We start from the raw sequence: 21,004 nt of genomic DNA, 5'->3' as shown, positions 1-21,004 counted from the left end.
GTTGTTGAAAATGTAACGTTAATAAATGCTCCGAGCATAGCTCTCTCTCTCTCTCCTCTATCTCTCTCTCTCTCTCTCTCTCTCTCTCTCCTCTCTCTCTCTCCTCGTCTCTCTCTCTCCTCTCTCTCTCTCTCTCTCCTCTCTCTCTCTCTCTCTCTCTCCTCTCTCTCTCTCTCTCTTCTCTCTCTCTCTCTCTCTCTCTCTCTCTCTCTCTCTCTCTCTCTCTCTCTCTCTCTCTCTCCTCTCTCTCTCTCTCTCTCTCTCTCCTCTCTCTCTCTCTCTCTCTCTCTCTCTCTCTCTCTCTAGTACCCCTTGTTTTCGGGTCATAACTAGAAAGGTGCGCTCAGTAGACCTAAAATCTCCAGCAGCCTCTCTCTCTCTCTGATCTAAAGATAAACAGAGGGTTTTAAAAGTGTATTTATCTTCTCGTATAGTACCAGAGAGAAGCTGAGGAGAATCAACCAGCAACAAAAGCAAAATTTGTTAAAAAAAATATATATATATAATAATAAAAATAATTATTATAATTTTTTTTTTGTATCGAAAGTATCGATACTTTCAAGGTATCGTATCGAAGTTGAAATTCCAGTATCGTGACAACACTACTTTGGGGTATTTTGGGGTACTTTAGGGTCTTTTCTGGTACTTTGGGGTGATTAGTAGGACCCGCTTGCAATGCATGCCAGTCCCGTGGTCTAGGTATATGGAGAGGTTGGTCATGCTGGCATGGTAGAGGAGGATCATCAGTATGTGTGTTAGGGCTGGGCGATATAACGATAACAATAATTATCGCGATATAAAGTAATGGCTTTGCTTGTCCAAATGACAATACTGACCAAATTAAGATTTATTTTTCTCTTATTTTGTTTGTTTTCTAATTTAAAATACAGTTTGAAACCGTCTGTACACAGTAGGCTATGTGTGCTAGCAGAGCTAGACTCCAGTCACGAGTCACGGTGCACATGTGCGGTGGTTTGTCCACCAAAAAAGCGCCAAAAGATAGAAAAGAAACTAGCAGAGCCAGAACTGTTCAACTCCCCTGGGCCCTCATTCATCAACGTGTCTTACGCACAGATATGTGCTTAACCTGTGCGTACGACCATTCCTAAGCAAAGAGTGGGATTCATCAACTTGAACTTGACTTTGTGCTTATGTGTACGCACAGCTCGGAGCACACTTAGCTGACGCCCAGTGGTAGAATATATTATTACAACAAGGAAATGAGCTTCTGTGCATTAGTTTCAACACTGGCATGTTCTGTATGAACCGTAATTCATTATAGTTAATTGTAAAATAGCAACAGTAGTGTAATTATGGTCAAAACCCTATAAATAGCATTTGGAATAATAGATCTTTCTCTCAGAATGAATGCAGCATGGTTTATATAGCGTTATCGGAATATACGGGGTGTACTGACTGACTGCGCTCCGCGTAGCTCAACTCGTTATTATTTTGCGCACAGACCGCAGAAACACGGTAACGTTTTGATTATATTTAAAAGGCTTTACGTTAAACGAAACAAGTGGAATTTCGAAGCTGTAAGCAGAATACAAGTCATATGAACACCGACGATATAGTGTTCTTCCCCCTTTTTACTGTATAAGAAAGAATAAAAAACGCATTGCAATGACACCAGATAGTGGACAGACTATGTATATGATGGGATTCAAGTTCGCGTTTTTGTTGATCATAGGCATGCTGTCAGAGTATGATATCTTAATCAAGTCAAGTCAAGAGTTTTAATTGTCACGGCATACAGGTATACAATGAAATGCGGCTGGTCTTGCCCGCGACGATGTGCAATACAGTGGTACAACATATAATAGAATCCAATAAAAATACAGTGGTACAACATATTAATAGAATCCAGTAAAAAACAACAGTGCAATAAACAGGTACATGGTGTGCCATCTCGGTATCTGTACATAGTATTTACAGAGCATATAGGACATGCTAGGTAGCTTTAGTAGTGCAATACACTGTTCCTGATGTTATACTAATTTAAAGTGGCCTTTCCTCTGGCCATAAGTGTGCGTATGTGCGGCATGAGTGTTAAAGTGGCTGCTAGTGTGTGAGCGTGCTCAGCGTGCGTGTCGTGTATGTGCTTGTGTGTGCTTGTGTGTGGATAGTTCAGTTTCTGTGTCTCTCAATGTTCATTGTTCAAGGCTCTGATGGCCTGGGGGAAGAAGCTTAGCCTAAGCCTCTCCGTCCTAGTAGCTGGGGTTCGCAGGCGTCTGCCTGACCTCAGCAGCTGGAACAGGCTGTTATTGGGGTGGTGGGGGTCTTTCATTATCCTGCAGGCTCTGGATTTGCACCTCTTGTTGTATAGAGCCTGCAGGGGAGGTAGCGCAATACCCGTGGTACGCTCGGCTGAGCGCACCACTCTCTGTAGGGCCTTCTTGTCCTGTGCCGTGCTGTTCCCATACCAGGCAGTGATGTTTCCGGTTAATCAAACATTCTAGAACATTTGTCGTCACAGATCATGTCACAATAGAACATAGGCTATGGCATGGTCCATCGTGATATTGTGTAGACTGTTATTACTGTACCGGTACCACCCATTGTGACAACAGCCTTGTGAGTCCCGCACACAAACATGATGGAATTCAAGTTCATGTATTGAAAGGCAGGCTACATCATACATGCAGTGAGATTCATTGTTCTTGTATATGCTCTCGTATTATTGTTTATATAGGCTACCCAATACTGACATCAAAATAGATTGTAGTATGCCTCTAGAAATCATATGCAGCAGGTAGAAAATTGACGGAGAATCCATCGCGATTTGGAATAAAATTGAGGAGAACTTTAATCCCTGGGTATTAATCAAACAACACGGGAAAAGGCAGTCATATTTCAGCACGGTCTTCTTTATTAGTGTTTGCGCTGCCCAGGCAGCAATGGTTAATAGATATCATATCCGACATCACCGTTCTCATAACACGCTTCCCTCGGCTTAGTCCATTTTTCCACATTTCATGGGGGTATTCCATTACCGTATATGGTTAATCGGGGCGGTTCTGGTATGCAAATACTTAAAACAGTGCACGAGCTCAAACGTAGGATCAAAGTCATATTTATCAAGACAGGTGTGCGTAGAACCTGTGTACGCACGTGTGATGAATCCCGTTTTTTTCGTGCGTGCACTGATTCTAGATTCTGTGCTTACGTGTGGAAATAGAACATATTCTACGCCACGTTGATGAATGAGGGCCCTGGAGCCACAGCCAGCAGAGAAGCCGGTTTACTTTAGCTTTCAAACCAGCTGCAGCCTGAGAACTGGAGTGTGAGGGGATGTAACACTAAAGATTGTGGCAACGACAAAGAATTGCTGCAAAATAAACATACATATGTTGTTTAAAAAAAAATATATATATATATATATATATCGATAATATCGAGTGATATGATATTGTTATCGATATCGTTATCGCGATATAATTTGTGGCCATATCGCCCAGCGAATGTGTGTGTCACCATGCTGGCTTTGTACCCCCACTTGACAGCCTGGTGGAGGTACAAGATGACACAGCTGTTTGTCTCCTCCTGGTTTGACCGCAGGGCATGGATGTCGGAAGCCTCGACCTGTAATGAGTGAAGAAGAACCCAAATACCCAGTGTATGACTTAAAAGAAGTCCATAGTCCCATTCAATTTAGCCTCCTGTGCTTTGATAGTCTGGCTGGTAGCAACCTGTGGAGAGGACAAAGTGGTCCTTGGAAATCATCTGGTCCAAGAGCTCCATGCTGATCTCTCCACATGTTGGTGGGAGGTTGGTCATCATGTGGAAGAGGGTGTTTACCATCCTGTATAAAGAGTGTGTCCTTACAGTAGGTCACGTCTTCATCCCTGTCCTGGAGCAGATAGTGAAGGATGGTGGCCTTGTTTGTCTTGGAAAAAAATCAGGAGAGCCAAGTGCATGAGGCGAGAGGGGGTAATGCATGAGTTCTTGGAGGTTGATGAGCATATCCAGCATCTGGGACTTAATTAACATCTTAACTTGCACCGGCCCGTATTCGTGCCACACATAGCCCACATCAGCAGTCCTGCATGCCATGGGGAAAAGGAATAAAAGTTGAGGAATAATTACTTGATATTTATTTATGTATTTATTTGCGTTACGTTGTCACTATGTATGTACTGTATGTGTTTCATAGTGTAGAGCAGACCTCTTGATGTTGCTGCTGCTTGTGCTCGTCACCATAGAAACCATTCATCACATCTATACATTTACCCCCCGGTCTCTCTTTGTCCGTCTGTCTTGTGCTCTCTTTTTGTCTGTCTCTTTATCTCACTGTCTCTCGGTTTCTTACTGTCTCCCTCTCTTTCGCTCCCTCTTTGTCTCTCTCTCTCATTTTGTCTCTCATACTCTGTCTCTGTTTCTCTGTCTCTCTCTTGCTCTTTGTCTCCCTGTCTCTTCATCTCTCTCTCTCTCTTTGTTTCGCTTCGTCTTTCTCTCTCTCTCTCTCTCTGCCTCTCTCTCCGTCTCTCAGGGCCAGTCTTGCTAGATGAGTTTGTTGAGTGGCAGAAAGCGCGGGCAGTGGCAGCAGCAGCAGCAGCAGCAACAGCAGCAGCAGCCTTATAGCAGCAGAAGAGAACGACACAAAGCCAAACCAACAACAACAACCAGGAGGAGGAGAGAAAAGAGGATTTAACACCAGGACCCCCTGCTCTTCAACACAGAGACACAACCACACACCCTCGACGGACCACATACATGGACTAGACATGCACACACAGACATACATCTTCCCAAGGACAGCATCTGTGACTCCTCAGCCAACTGTGGGAACCTTCTCTCTCTCTCTCTCTCTCTGAAGAGACTTTTTACAGTGTTAATTTAAAGTTCCTAAATGAAAGAAAAATGAACTGCCAGTGGGGGAAGTATTTTTCGTATTTCATCTGTGGCCATGGTTTCTAGAAAGTATTGTAAGACGGTTCCTCTGTTCTTCCCTTTCCTTATTTTCAGTCTTAACTTGTTTATAGTAGCTATGTTTTCAGAAGGTAAATAAAAAAACAAATGGAATTGAGCCAGACCTGTTTCAACGTCAATAACTGGTATTAACTCACAAGGTGACATGACATACTGCAACAAACCTTTTATGTTTATTTAATGGCAAATATTTACAAAAAATATTCTCCAGTGCCTGTCTTTCATGGATGATAAATGATATCTAGGTCAATATCTCTACCACTAAGTGAGAATTACATGAGTATTAGTTTCAGTGTGTTGATTTCAGTATTGTAATAATGACAAACACTAATTTACTAGCCCATATACTATAAAAGATTGCTTTTCAAGACTGGAAGCGGTTTGTTAGTGCAGAGCTCTAAGCACCGGCGTGGCTGAGTAGTGTAGAGCTCTAAGCACTGGATTGGCTGAGTACTGTAGAGGTCTGATCACTGGAGTGGATGGGTAGTCTAGAGGTCTAAACACAAGCCGCTAAGTAGTTTTTATCCAAAGCGACTTACAAGTTCTGTATGACAAATCAGCAGGAAGGGTACAACTATCGGCTGAGTATCAAATTGTTGAAACTTGAGTGCTGTAGTGTTGAGTGCATAGTAGTAGACATGTTGGTATATTATTGGAAGAGTGCATGGTAGAGGACAGTAAGGTCTTTAGTTGATAGAATTGGAGTGGGCCAGAAGATGTAGAGCGGAGGGGTCTTGAAGGTGTGTAGTTGGAGACCATTGACCGGAGGTAGGCGGGAGCCGTTCCCTTCACTGCGCTATATGCCAGGTTGAGGACCTTGAGGCTGATTCGTGCGGCGATGGGGAGCCAGTGCAGGTCCCTAAGAAGTGGGGTAACATCGGCTGATTTTGGTAGGTTGGAGATCAGACTGGGACGGCTGTGTTCTGAATGAGTTGAAGTGGCTTGGTGGCGGTGGTCAGTAGTGGCTTGGTGGCGGTGGTCAGTAGACCAGTAAGTAGTGCATTGCAGTAGTCGAGGCGAGAGCCGACTGTTGATTGGACGAGGAGCTTGATGGCTTTTGTCAGCAAGAGACGGATCCTTCTGACTGCTCAAGTTTCTTTAATAGTAGGGCGGCTACATGGTGCAGTGGGCAAGGCGCTCACCACGAATACTGGAGACGCTGGGTTCGCCTGTTCGAGCCCAGCGCTCCACATTGCTTTCAGTTTAGCTGGTCGTCCGTACTAATACACATTGGCAGTATTAGGGGGTGGGAAACTGATGGGTGGGGATCGGGCGTTGTGGACAGCGACTCCTACAGGTCTGTTGGTGCGCCTGCGCAGTAGAATCAGGAAGCGATGGGGGCGGCGCCCCTCCAAAGCGCAGACCCCTGACGCTGATAGATCGCGCAGCGCAGGTGAAAAGATGCGACTGCTGTTACCTCGAGTATCGGAGGGGACTCGTGCTATGTATGACTTAGTCCACATTGCAGCCGGCTTGTGGGAGGCAAGAAACAGCATTCGAGACGGGAGGGTTGAATTGGATGATACGAAATTGGGATGGGAGAAAAAGTGGATAAAAAAAAAAAGTTTCTTTAATAGTTGTCATACAGAAGTACAGAATACTTTTATACAAAATGCTTCTTTCTGTTACGCTCCAGAGACTGCTAGGCAAAAGATAAGTATGAAATAAAATAAGTATAGCAAGTAAAAGTAAAAAATAGAAGTCACGTACGTAGACACAAGTGTTCAGTATGTACATATGTACAATGTTCAATGCAGGATAGCAGTAACTGAGTTACCATACAATATACTATATAGTGCAGAAATGGGATGGGGTACAATTTAGGTACAATTTACAGTAAGTCCTTGATAATTCTTTTCGCCTTACCCCTGCACCGCTTGTTGTAAATGTTCTGGAGAGTGGGAAGCCCCCCTCAGGAGGAATCTGCATACTAATACAGTCATCTGTGTCGTGTGTGGGAAGCCGATGGGGTATGAGTTCTGGTTGTTGCAATAGCAACTTCTACTGGTTGGTCGGGGGGGGCCCTGTTCAGCAGGGAGGGGATCTGGGGGGAGAGTTGGAGCTGGAGACTCCACATTCAATTAAATTCAAACCTTTATTTTTTCTCGAAAAGGATAATTGAGGTCACCCTCATTTTCATTGTCGTTTTTACAATATAATAATAAATATTAATAACTATATAGCACTTTATAGTGCTACACACTTTATAGCCACACAGCAATTAGTATACAATTAACAGGCATACAATCAGCATATAGTTGATGGAGTGAAGGGGAAAAAACATAACTTGGACTTAAGAATAGGTATAAAAGACAATAAAAGTAGTGCAACATAAATGTTGATTGAAAACTTTATTAACTGATTGCAGAATGGGTACAATACAGTACAGCTCAATACACACAATTGTTAAGGGGATGCAGACCAGAGAAAGACTTTTGTCTTGTTTACATCAGGGTCCCCCATTTTTTATTCATCAGGACATACATGACATACAGATAGACAGTACTGCTACATCTATACATTTATGACATACCAGATTTGCAAATACAGTACTGTTTGTGATACAAAAAGAGTCCAGAAAAGGGAGTATATACATTTGACGTAAAAACTGTACATTGGGGGAGGTTGGGTGGGGGGTGTTGGGTAGGAGGGGTTGAGGGGGGGAAACACTGTACAACTGTACAAGCAAAGCTGTACATTTGAATATTGACAACCATACTAGGTAATTTACTGTACATTGGGGGGGGGGGGCACTGTACAAACAAGCAAAACTGTACATTGGAATATTGACAACCATACTAGGTAAATTACTGTACATTGGAGGGGGTTGGGTTAGGACATTTACAGGGGCCAGTTTCGAATTGCAGTCTCCCATAGGTGTTCTTTGAGAGTGGTTTTGAAAGTGGGTAGTGATTCACATTCCTTTACAGCTTTGGGTAGGGCGTTCCACATTGATGTGGCATAATTGCGAAACGTGTTTAGTCCCTTGTTTGAGCCGAATCTGGGTTTAACATGATTTGTGGAGCTCCCTCTGGTATTGTGATCGTGGTATTCACTGACCTTTGGGAAGTATTTTGACATGTACATGGGTACCTTGGTCGTGTAGTGTATCTTGTAGACCAGGCCCATTGCAAGTTGCTGTACTCTGTCGTCTACTCTAAGCCATCCTAGGTTGTCAAAGTGGGCAGGGGTGAGGTGGGTTCTAGGAGTCAGGTCAAGCAGTAGTCTGACTAGCTTGTTTTGAGATGTTTGTAATTTGTTTTTTAGTGCCTTTGAGGTGCTTTGGTACCATGAGGTGCAAGCATAGTCGTAGTACCCTTGAATGAGTGCTCCTGCTAGAGTCTTCAGGGTATTCTTGTTTACCAGAGAGGAGATCCGGTACAAGAATCGAGTTCGTTGGTTGACTTTTTTTATTACATTGGATGCCATTTTGTCACAGGAAAGATTAGCCTCTAGGATGGAACCCAGTGTTAAGTTGCAAATAAGACAACCGTTATCTTTCATTCATGTTTATTTCACACTCTCCACAGCGTAGTGGCCACAGCCTTCCTCTGAACTTAACAATCTCACTCTCTTTTTTTTTAAACAAATAATACACTGCAAGGATATTTCAAGAAAACAAAAACCCAAATCTCACTCTCTTTAAAAAACAAACAAAAAATAGACTGCAAGGATATTTCAAGAAAACAAAAAAAATAAACTCAGTCATCATAACCAGTTATTCAGTCATCTAGCTTCCACTGTCCATTCTTCAGTGCTTTAAGCAGTACAAGGGAAGATGCTCCCTTTCTGGTCAGACAGTTTGCCAGCTGTTCCTTCGTAGTAGACCACAGAATCTGTTGGATCCTTTTGTTCTGGATAAGTTCTTTGATTCCACTTATTTCCAGTATCAGTCGTTTCTCAGTCACTGACTTGGTGTATTTGATAGCCTCCACAAGGGAGAAGTTGTCTGTAACACACATCACAGGTAGGGTGCGCTGTTTGACCATACCTGTGGTAAGTTCAGAGTAGAGGGAGGACAAAAATATGGCATTATCAATACCATCAGCCAGGGCTAGTGTCTCTCCTGCCAGCGTGCTCCGAACCACTCTTCTGATCCTTTTTTATTTCCAGCAGATTGGAGAGAATCATCCTTTCTCACCCATCAGAACGATGAGATGCCCTCCTTGTGTTCCCCCATCTGGGAGGTTTCCCATGGATGCGTCGCTGAAAACAACAAGCTTCAAAGAGTCCTCCTTTCCTAAGTTGTGAAACTTCAGGGTGACATGTTCTGATTTCAGTTTTCGTACTACCTTATTTGCTTCATGCATAGTTTGCACAGTAGCATGTTTTAGATTGGTTGCAAGGACACATGTATCGAACATGATATCTGGCCTACTCTGTCTAGCCACCCACAAGAGTTGTCCTATTTTTGACCTTAGGTTGTCAGTCTCACACTCTGTGAGAAGAGCATCACGGTGCAACGCTCTTGATGGGTCTATGAGAATGGGCTGATGGTTCTTTATGTAGATCTCCTGTTGCACAAGCACTTCTCCACCTACTGTGGAGAATTCCATCCCCACATAGCGAAAGTTGTCTTGTTCCTCACGTCCCACCTGGAAAACTGTTTTGAGGTGGGGGATGGTCGTCGTGGCAAATGTGTGTGAGCCACCCCAGATGAAATCATCCACATGACAGGCAAGAACACCAGTCACAATACAGTTTTCATCAAGCCAGTAGAATACAGCAGGATCAACTTGTGACATAGTGGCCCCTGTTTTGATCATCGTTGCTTTTACTCTGTTGTACCAGTAGAGAGAGGCATCAGCGAGTCCATAGACAAACTTCTTCAGCTTCCACAGTGTCCCCTCACTTTTAGCCTCAGGAGGAGGGCGGATGTGTATATCCCGAGACAGCTCCATTCCTTGAAGAAAAGCTGACTTTATGTCCATAGAGTTCAATGTCCATTTTTCTGACACAGAACTGACATGAGTAATCTAAGGGACTCTGATGAGCATGTAGGCGAGTCCTTCTGTAGATCTTGAGTGTTAAATTCTTCAAAACCCCTAGCCACTAGCCGTGCTTTGGGTATGATACCATCAGGGGTTTCTTTAAGCGTACACACCCATCTCGTTGACACCTGTCTTTGACCCACATTTTTCACCTCCTCAAACACCTCATTTTTCCTCCAGTTACTGATTTCATCTTGTTAGCCTTATCAAATGATACACCCTCTGTTACTAATACATCATTTTCCTGCATATCAGAGCATAGTTCTACACCATCTAGTTCTACACCATCTAGTGGCTTAACCTGAAAATTGTCTACTTTAATAAGATCAACTGACCCCATAGTACCGGTGATGTCAAAAGGTTCTAAGTACTGTAGGTTGTACCAGTTGCTGTGTTTTCCTGTAGCCTTTCCTGCTCGTCCCATCACTTTAGCTGTGTGAGAAACACCTGTTACATTATCCACAAAGCTGATTGTCTGACCGGTTTTTACCTTTATACCGGTTTTTACCTTTATGCCGGTCTGGTGATAATCATCTTGATTTATCCCATTAGGGTTATCTATATCCTGGTTTGCTACACCCGCTGCCTCTACGTCATTATTCATGTCACCATTTATATCACCATCAGTAACGGACATGTCCCCACTGTTACTATTCATATCATTGTCAGTAACAGGCACATTACTATCACTAACAGATACATCGATATTGCCCACAGTATTACTTTCCCCAGGGTGCACTTTTCGCAGCCTAGATTGATGAACCCTGACATATGTCCCACCATGACGTACAAAAATCACCACCCCATCTTGCCCTATCACAACCCCAGGGCCTTTCCATTCAACACAGTCTGTCTTTTTGTAGAACACTTTGTCTCCTGTTTCATACTTCTCATCTGTTGGACGAAGCTGCTTTCGAAGAGCTCGTCTGATTCTCTCTGAGCATTCTGCCTCCGTGAAAGCTTTCCTTGCTGCATGTAATCCTGTTATGTGCTTTCCCACCCATGCGCTCATTGTAGTTCCCTCCAAAGCAGGTGGCTGGTCAACAAACACAGAGGGAAGGTTCGGGTTCTGTCCAAACACCAGCTGATGTGGACTGTAGCCATGCACGTTCTGCATTGTGTTCTTTGCCATGAGTGCCCAATCAAGAGCCGTTTTCCAGTCAAGTCCTTTGTCAAGTTTTACCTTCAGTAGTATCTCTGTAAGGGATTGGTTGTGGCGTTCCAGCAAACCATTGATCCATGGACTGTAGCCAGCAGTCGTCTTGATCTCGATGTTGAAGTTCTCCGCCATGTCTCTTATTTCCTCATTATTGAACTCTCCACCGTTGTCACTGAAGAGACGCTCAGGTGGACCATGGACACTGATCCAGGAATGTACAAAGTTGTTCACTATCACACTTGGCTTCTTTGAGGTCACGATGCTACCTGCACTAAAGCGAGTGAAGTGATCGATAATGTGTAGGTACCACACATTTGGTTCTAGCTCATGTAGATCAACTGCCACAGTCTCGTTGTACCTGGAGGCCAAGTCAAGTCAAGTCAAGAGTTTTAATTGTCACGGCATACAGGTATACAATGAAACAGCAGGCTTGGGCTTAGCCTTGCTGTACTTGAGACATATCTCACATTTTCCTACAATTTCCCCTAGAATAGCAGTGCATTCATCATCCGTGTTTCCAGCATTTGTCAGCAGCTTCTTTAGTCTATCAACTGATGCATGTCCAAATTGCTTGTGAAGTTTAAGTAAAGCTTTGTGTTTTTCCACATTGGTCATATTATCTGTGATGGCCAGGACCACATTCTCATATGCTTCACTTGGGGACTCTTTATCCAGTATGTTCAGACAGTAGTGTCCAGATGAAGTCAACTCCAGAGCTACTGGTTTCTGAAACATTATAGCTGTATCGTTTTCCAGGTTCAACACAGCTCCTGCTCTCTTTAGCGACGCTTTTACTGAGCAGTAAAGGGATGTCAGATGAGACTACCTCTGTTTCAATACAACATTTTGTTTCTCCTATCTTGGCTGGTATCTTGACCTTTTTTGTAGAATGTACAACTCGCCCATCCCCAAACTTAAAAGGTTTGCTACTCTCTGTGCTAACCAACCCTTTGACTTGTTTCTCATTTAGTCCCCCAACATAGTTATTCAGCCATTTTTCACCACATACAGTCCGTGTGCATGCCGTATCAATGACGGCCGTTCCCAGAGCCTCAACCATAAATATTGCTGCATCTGATTCCTTAGAAAAAAGTGTTATATTACACTCATCTGGTTCTTCATTTTCTTCCGTCACCTTTACATATTCTTTCTTGTTTGGGCAATCTTTCACCCAATGGAATGTGCTCTGACAAATCCCACACTTCGTTCGTCTTCCAAATTTATCAAGTGGATTTGTGCCTGCGAATGGGCCTCTAACTTGTCCACTTTGAGCTCTTGGCTGCTCCCGTCTCTGCTGCTCTCGTCTCTGATCTGTGTAGAAAGCTGCATCTTGCTTCACAGTAATGCCCCCTGCCCTTTTCTCAGTTTTTTCTCCAAATATACGTTTCAGTCCTGACTTCATATCAACAAAGGTGTGCTTACCACAGGCAGTCAATGCCAGTTGTTTGTCTTTGATGTCGAGGCCTGCTGTATCCAGTAGTTTGAATGCTAAAACAGCGTCAGGTAGAACCATATCGAATTTCTTGATCCGGTTGTACTTCTGTTCAAAATCAACAATATAGTCCACCATGGAGACGCCGTCTCCTCGCGAAATCTGATCAAACTCCGAATAGGCCTCGTAAGCCCGGTCCTTCTCTTCTCTCAAAAACACATTGTCAAGTTCCCGAATCAAAGTTACCATTCCATCATCCTTATTTAGATCATCGACAGGTATTTCCAACGCAGTATCCCTCGCCCTACCCGTCAACGATAGAGCAACAGCCAACGCTTGTTTCTTCTTGACTAAATCCGTCACCCGACTCCACATTTCCACTTCATTCTTCCACTTCTCAAAAGACGTCTTTTCGTCCAGTCCAGGCGGCTGCCTGTAGTTAGTAACGTTAGAGGCCGACATCCTCTGCTACCATGTTAAGTTGCAAATAAGACAACCGTTATCTTTCATTCATGTTTATTTCACGCTCTCCACAGCGTAGTGGCCACAGCCTTCCTCCAGTCCCAAACAAGACACGCCCAACAACAGCGCCCATTCACTTTTTTACAGATTACCGTAAAGGCTGCAGTAGAAGTGAACTTAACACCCAGGTAGGTAATTTCATCTTTCCTTGTGACAATATTGTCACCCACTGTAACCGAGAAGCCGTCGGTCTTGCTGAGTTTGTTATTTGAACCGAAGAGAATGGACTGCCCATGTGTAATGATAGTTTGTTGTCGGCGAGCCATATGCAGATTTTGCCTAGTTCCGAGCTGAGGGCTTTTTCAACCTGTAACTTGTTCTTGTCAGAGACCAGCAGGGCTGAGTCGTCCGCAAACAGGAACAAGTTGCAGTCACAAGCTGACGACATGTCATTTGCATAAATTAGGAATAGTAGCGGTCCTAGTATGCTTCCTTGTGGAACACCACAGCTCACTGTGAGGGGGGGGGATAGGGTACCGTTTACCTCCACCATCTGTTCTCTCCCCTCCAGGTAGGATTGTATCCAGCTCACTGATAGACTATCAAAACCAATTGCTTTTAGCTTGTCAATCAGAATGGTGTGATTGACAGTGTCGAAGGCCTTTTGTAGGTCCAACATGACCATGCCGCAGTATTTGCCCGCGTCCACCTCTTGTTTGATGTGGTCGTTCAAATAGAGAAGGCATGTGTCAGTGGAGTGGGATGTTCTGAAGCCAGATTGGAATTCGTAGATTCGATTTTTTTCCATGAGGTTTTCGATCTGTTCGTATACTATTTTTTCCATGACTTTCGAGATGGATGTAAGGATAGAAACAGGGCGGTAGTTGCCCGGGTCTAATTTGCTGCCCTTTTTGTGCAGGGGTGTTACTCTCGCAATTTTGAAGTCCTTGGGGACGTGTCCCTGTTTTATGGAGAGGTTTATTATGTGTGTGATGACTGGGGTGATGGCTGCTGCTGAGTCTCTGAGGAATTTGGAGGGGATGTTGTCATGGCCAGTGGCCTTGTTTGGTTGGAGGGAGCTCAGTTTTTTGAGTACCTCATCTGTTTTCAGCTTGAAGTCGTCCTTGCGGACCCCTAGGTTTTTGTAGTAAGCTACTATGTGTTCTACCCCATAATGCCCTGAGTGGGAGGGTAGTTTGTTTACCAGTGTTGTGGCTATGTTTGTGAAGAAAATGTTTAAGTAGACAAGACAAGAATAGGCATAAGGCTTGTGCAGACAAGAATAGGCATAAATGAAGTACAATGAGGCTTCTTTTCACAGCTTGAAGGCATGTGAACCCCCCTGAAACAGCCAGTCCCCCAAGCACGCCGCACATCAATCCCCATCCAAGACGCAACCCCCGATAAAGTGTGCCATGACCGAAAGAAAAACACAAACAGCCTGCGCGCCACTCACACTGCCATGCATGGCGACGGGAATGCCACCTCCGCAGGCCGCACTATCTCCGGTCCCGGCGACCTCGCCCACCATGAGGAAACCAGCGAATCCCACGCCCCCACCCCCAAACTCCACGGAGGAAACTCCAGGCCATGCGCCCAAGGACCTGCAGAGGAGCCAGGACTCCAAGCACTCAAGCAGACAGACACAACAGCAGTCATATGAGAAGACATGCAGCACCACGGATGGTCCGAGACGACACTGGGACCCCCGGGAGACCCGAAACACAGAAGAAGCCACAGCGAGCCCCCCCATGCAAGGAATCCCCAAAAACGCCAACCAACCAGAATCGCTGCCCCCCCCCCCTAGCACGGCCACAGGCCATGGAGCACACGACCCGCCACCAGAAAATCCAAAAACAGAACCCACCAATCCCCCCGTAACGGCAAGGCCACCAGGACCAGAGGCAACAAAGCAGCCCACCGAAACGACACCCACACCACCACGCACAAACAATCCAAGTAAACATGTATCGGAGGAGGCATGTAGTAGTCGACACCCTCCTCAGACCAACAGTAGGGCAGCATGTGGTAGTCTACACCCTCCCCAGACCAACAGTAGGGCAGCATGTGGTAGTCTACAGCTACACCCTCTGCAGACCGACAGTAGGGCAGCATGTGGTAGTCTATACCCTCCGCAGACCGACAGTAGGGAAGCACAATGACCAGGAAGTGAAACTACTAAATTGGGGATATGGGAGCAAAGTAAAAGAAATAAAGTATTGTCCAGACTCTACATCAAGTTCTACATCTACATCAAGCTTTGCACAGCCTAGCCAAGGATTCATATTGATTGGACTCACCAGCTATGACAAGGCTCCAAAGATGACCTCACTACACTAAGCTTGGAGTTGAATGAGAAGAGAATGACATCCAGGGAACTGGTTTGGTGATAATACTGCTTCCAAATTCAATAAGGAGCAAAGGCGACTCTGGAGAATGGGCTCAACATAAATCCACCCTGGAGTTCTGTTCTCCACGGAGGCTAAATGGACGTCAATGGACGGTCACTGCCGTAATTTTGCATCATATCCTGTGACGATGTGGTACAACACATGCGCTCTTAACATTTCTAGCATTTCTATGTGATTTGGTCCCCAACACTCCACCATCACAATCTGAGCTTGTGCCGAACCTCCATCTCCCTTTGGGTGACTTGACCTCCAATAAGTTGTTCTTTCAGAGGTCATCCCACCCTGCCAAGTACAGCAACCAGGTGAAATACTGATGTAGATCATGCTTATTGGTGGAACAGCTCAATCTGTCAGATGATGCTGATTGGTGGACCAGCGTCATGGCTGGAATGTAACCACTTTTAGTTGATTTTTCACCTTAACATCACTGTTAATAACCCTTACCTTAACATCACTGTTTATAAACCTGACCCTTACCTTAACCTCACTGTTTATAAACCTAACCCTTACCTCAACCTTACTATTTATAAACTTAACACTTACCTTAACCTAATTGTTTATAAACATATCCATTACCTTAACCTCACTGTTTATAAACCCAAGCCTTACACTCACTATTTATAAACCTAACCCTTACCTTAACCTCACTGTTTATAAACCTAACCTCTCACTGTTTATAAACCTGTGGTAAGTTTTAAGGGGCTAGCGTTACACAATAAATGAGTTATAATAATACCACGAGTGTGGATTCACTTGCCCAAACCCTGTAGCCGTGCATCGCAGTCATGAAAGGGGCTAACTAGGTCGATAGTCCAGCAACGTTGTGACTGTCCTATTCATCAATTTCACAATATTCGCTAACGTTAGACATGGAATACAGCCTTCCATCTAAAAACATAAATGAAAACTTACCACAGTCATGGTATCCATAAACTTCAATCGGTTCGGATCCTTTGAATGAAATGAAAATGTAAACAAACACTGGCCTCACGTTAGAAAGTAGCACTGGTGACGTGAAATCACTGCGCCCAGAGAGGAGTGGTTCAGCAAAAAAGAATTCCGAGTATATTTGCTTAGAAAACGTAAATGTCGAATTCAATTATTTTTTATTTCTCCACGTGGTAAATACACAGGTCACAACATGTTTACAGGAACGTTTTGGAGTGTATTTCGTGACTGTAGGGGACTGTAGGGAACTTCAGGGTAAAGGTCTGACCCACTTCCAGTGATGAAGCTAAGCTACGCTAACGGTGCGGGCGTTCCCTAAGCCTAATGCATGCAGAGAGACAAAAAAGGTATGTATCTTCTTGTCTAACTCCAGGGAAGATGTTAAATAAGCTAATTTCCCAAAATGTTGGAGTTTTCCTTTAAAGGTCCTATAGAATAGATAACATTTTTATGTAGAGTAATAATTTATTTTAAAATAATACATCCACAGAGCTTTTAGAATGGTGCAGAATAAAAAAATATATATTAATGAATTTATCATTTTTTTTTTTTTTATATTTTTTTTATTATTGCAAAACAAAAATTATTAAAAGTCAGTACTCAACACATAATGCATAATGAAACTAACAGTCAAGGTGGTTAAATTACATGCAAGTACAGAAACAAGACAAAAAAAAAGTCTAATAATATTTTAACCGTATACAGTGTATATCCAGCGAAATTAACAATTATACAAATGCTTATATAGGACATACCCCTAATACCTATTTTCTAAAACCCTACACACATATGCTCCAGCTCGAACCCCCCCCTCCCGGACCCCTCCTTGGATAGTACCTCCATTATCCCTCACTCCTAACCAGACACTACCATTATAAGCTAGCTTTTATTCTCTCCACCACTTCTACCCACAATGACATTTTGGATTCGTTGAGACCCAGAATTCTTGCTGTAGATATTTCTTGATATCACATCGAGATATGTAAGAGACCAAACTTTCCGGCACATTTTTTCCGGTTGAAACCAGCGTGATGCGATCAGTTTTTTAGCTACTGTGATACCCGATAAGACCAATCTCTTTAGCTGTGGATTTACTGCAAACTCAAAAACATCATTTAGAAGCAATACAGAGGGGTGTACTGGTATATTCCAAGATATGAGTTTTGATTAGGGATGCTCGATATTGGCTTTTTTACCGATACCGATATTCCGATATTGTCCAACTCTTAATTTCCGATACCGATACGATACCGATATCAACCGATACCGATATATGCAGGGTTTCCCCCCAAAAAAACGGAATAATTTCAGGTAACTAATAATTTCACTGGATGCATTCAAAAGGCTTTCTAAATGTAAGCATTATCTGTGCAAAATATGATCATTAAAAAAGTTAAAATTAACATACAAGTTGTTGAATTAAACCAACATGCATACTTTTGACAATAAATAAAATAAGAATGGGTTCTTACTTGCTTGCCTGGGTAAATAAAGGTTAAAAAAAAAAAAAAAAAAAAAATTGTTTTTTTTATTTTTTTTACCGATACCGATATTTTCCGATATCACATTTTACTGCCGATATCGGCCGATAATATCGGTCGGCCGATAATATCGGACATCCCTAGTTTTGATAATTGATGGGTCACATCTTTCCAGAATGCCTTAACTGGTGGGCAGTCCCAATACATGTGCATAAATGTCCCTTCGTCTCCTTTTGTACATTGGGAGCATTTTGAGTCCTGTTTCAGGCCCATTCTGTTCAGTCTTATAGGAGTCAAGTATGTCCTGTGAATATAGTTAAGATTGATTTGTTGATGGTCCGGGTTCCTTGATGTAAGACGGACATTTGCCCATGCTTCTTGCCAATCAAAGTCACTTTCCAGGTCTGGAATATCCCTCCTCCAGACAGTGTCTAGTTGAAGGGTTTCATACGAGGACGTTAGTAATTGATAATAAAAACCTGATACAAAACCTCCCAATGTATCTCTTTCATAGAAAAATTTGTGGTATCTGTGGTGTTCAACTGGTATGTGTAATGGAACACCGTGAGACTTCAAACATAGGCGTAACTGTATGTAAAAAAGCCATGTGGACTCGGTGAGGTTAAACTTTGTGCATATTTCTCCATAACTACAGAAGCCCTGGTTATTAAAAATATCCCCTAATGAGTGTATGCCTTGCTCTTCCCATATAGGGAATCTTATAGGACGTTTTCCCATTAAGAGTGCATTGTTATTGAATATGGGAGTGTGATTATGCCATTTTTGAGGGTTAGGGTATTTTTTTTGTGTTTCCCGCCATGTTCGGATTGCATGGGTAATTATGGGGCCAAATTTCCGCTCACAGTGCTTGATTGGAAGTTTAGTGTGTGCTATGTCCTTCAGTCTCTGTGGGGCTACTATGTTTTCTTCCAATTCTCTCCAAGATACCAAAGCCTGGGGATCAAACCATATTGTCAATGGTCTTAATGTGAAAGCCTTAAAATATTGTAAGAAATCTGGAACTGCCATGCCACCGTCTGCTTTATTTCTCTGTGCGGTGGATCTTTTTATGCGAGGTGGTTTGTTATTCCAAATAAATTTGTATGTGGAGGAGTGTAATCTTTTCCAGTAGCCCTCTGGAGGGGGTAACGGTAGCATTGAGCTGATGAAGTTGATTCTTGGTAATACATCCATCTTAACTATTGATACCCTTGCCTGTACTGAGTTTTTAAGTTTTGCCCACCTGTCCAGATTTTGTTCTGTATTTTTGTGTAATTGTGCTTCACCGTTTGTCTTATGGTGGGAAATATTTCCACACCCAAGCATCTAAAATGTTTTACCATGGGTATCGCACCTGGGAGGGTTGTGTCTTTTTTTGCATGGATGTTAAGTGGAAGGAAAGCCGACTTCGGCCAATTTATTTTAAATCCCGATAAATCACCAAAGTTCTCTATCAACTTGAGTAGATGAGGCAATGTGGTGTTGGGGCTTTGCATGAACAATATTACGTCGTCCACATATAAACAAATTTTATGTTGTGTGCCCTTGATTACGATTGGTTCTATGTATTGGGATTGTCTTATATATTGTGCTAAAGGCTCTAATGATAGATCGAATAGTCCGGGACTAAGAGGGCAACCCTGTCTGGCTGAGCGTGATACCGGAAAGATTTCAGAGATGAATGTGCCTGTTGTAATCATGGCCGATGGGTCCTTGTATAATACTTTAATCATATCAATGAATCCCTTTCCTAACCCCATCCTTTCTAATACTGCCCATAGAAACGACCATTCCAGCCTGTCAAATGCTTTCATAGCATCCAGGGATAGCATCGCCTTAGGTGTGGTGTCCTCTTTGTCTGCATCTAGTACGTGCAGTATTCGTCTTATGTTATCATTGATCAGGCGACCTCTTATGAAGCCAGTTTGGTCCGGATGAACTAAAGACGTCATATGCTTTTGCAATCTGATGGCTAATACCTTAGAGTACAGTTTGACATCGGTTCCGAGGAGGCTTAAAGGTCTGTAACTACCGCACTCGGTGGGGTCTTTGTCTTTTTTGAGAAGGACTGAAATGAGTGCGATATTGTGGTGTTTATGGAAGCTCCCCTCCTTGACTGAGTATAAGATCATATTTAGTAATAAGGGTCCAAATATGTCCCAACAAGAAAGGTACATTTCTGATGGGATACCGTCTCTTCCAGGAGCCTTACCATTTTTCATTTAGGATATGGCCTTCTTGAGTTCCTCTAATGTGATCGGTGCTTCTAACTGTTTAGCGTCGTCCTCCGAAAGTTTAGGGAGAATAATTTGATTAAGATATGTGTCCAATTTGTTTTGATCAAAGGACGTTTCTGAATTATATAAGTCGGAGTAGAATTCTTTGAATGTATCTGTTATGGTTTGACACCGACCCCAAACGCAACGACACAAGAGAGTAGGATTCAGAGTTGCCAAAAACAAGGGCTTGTTTATTAAGACTAAATAAACAGCACAGACTTGGAAGAGTTCAAACAAAGACTGGAATACAAGCAAGGATGAATGTTGCTGCTCTGCAGCTTCTCCCGGGATGGTAGTCAGGGGAAGCAGACGCTGACGTCAGAGCCGCTCTGCAGACTTCTCTCGGCAGAATCTCCGAGGTGGTTGCGGGACCGAGAGAGAGAGAGGGAGCGAGTTAACTCTGAGTGCAGGTGGAACAGAGCAGGTGAACAGGAGAGGTGACTTGTACCCGAAAACAGAGTTATCCAAGTGACTGAATCTTCGGTGTAAATACACACTGTGAGTAACGTTCCAAACACAATCCCAAGTGATAGATATCTTCGGTGCAAAATAAACACTGTGAGCGAAGTCCCAAAATACAAATCCAATGTGATAATATCTTCGGTGTGTAAACACACAGTGGGAGATGTTAGGCCAAAATATTATCCCAATGAAACAATCCAAAAAAGGCTAAACGCTGGGTGAGTGACTGTCTGATAAAAAGCTGGAAATCTTCAGTGTTATATAAACACACGAAAAACGGAATTGGATCAAAGACAGTCATAAAAAACTCACCCAGGCGTTGTGCGTAAAGAGCGTTGGAACAGAATGGAGCGAGCGCGTCGCCTCGGGGAAAGGGTGTCCAAGAGGAATGCTTCTTGAATATCCTGGAGGCAAAGCACAGGGAAACAACAGCAGGCAGCAGGAACG

General features: G+C 43.3%; 1 protein-coding gene across 4 annotated transcripts in view; it reads left to right on the top strand.

The window, feature by feature from the left end:
• The window catches only part of dcun1d5 (DCN1, defective in cullin neddylation 1, domain containing 5), an 83,124-nt gene extending 78,097 nt beyond the window's left edge, over nucleotides 1-5,027 (top strand). For all 4 annotated transcript variants that reach the window (XM_084317479.1, XM_084317476.1, XM_084317477.1 and 1 more), the window contains exon 8: nucleotides 4,493-5,027. In XM_084317479.1, coding sequence (XP_084173605.1) covers nucleotides 4,493-4,584 — 92 coding nt within the window. In that variant the 3' untranslated portion in view covers nucleotides 4,585-5,027. The remainder of the gene's footprint in view (nucleotides 1-4,492) is intronic.
• The last annotated feature ends 15,977 nt before the right edge of the window (nucleotides 5,028-21,004 follow it).

Source organism: Notolepis coatsorum, assembly GCF_963971535.1.
Source record: "Notolepis coatsorum genome assembly, chromosome: 1".
Classification (NCBI taxonomy): domain Eukaryota; kingdom Metazoa; phylum Chordata; class Actinopteri; order Aulopiformes; family Paralepididae; genus Notolepis; species Notolepis coatsorum.
The sequence above is the reverse complement of the archived record's forward strand: the minus strand, read 5'-3'. Positions and strand labels throughout refer to the sequence as shown.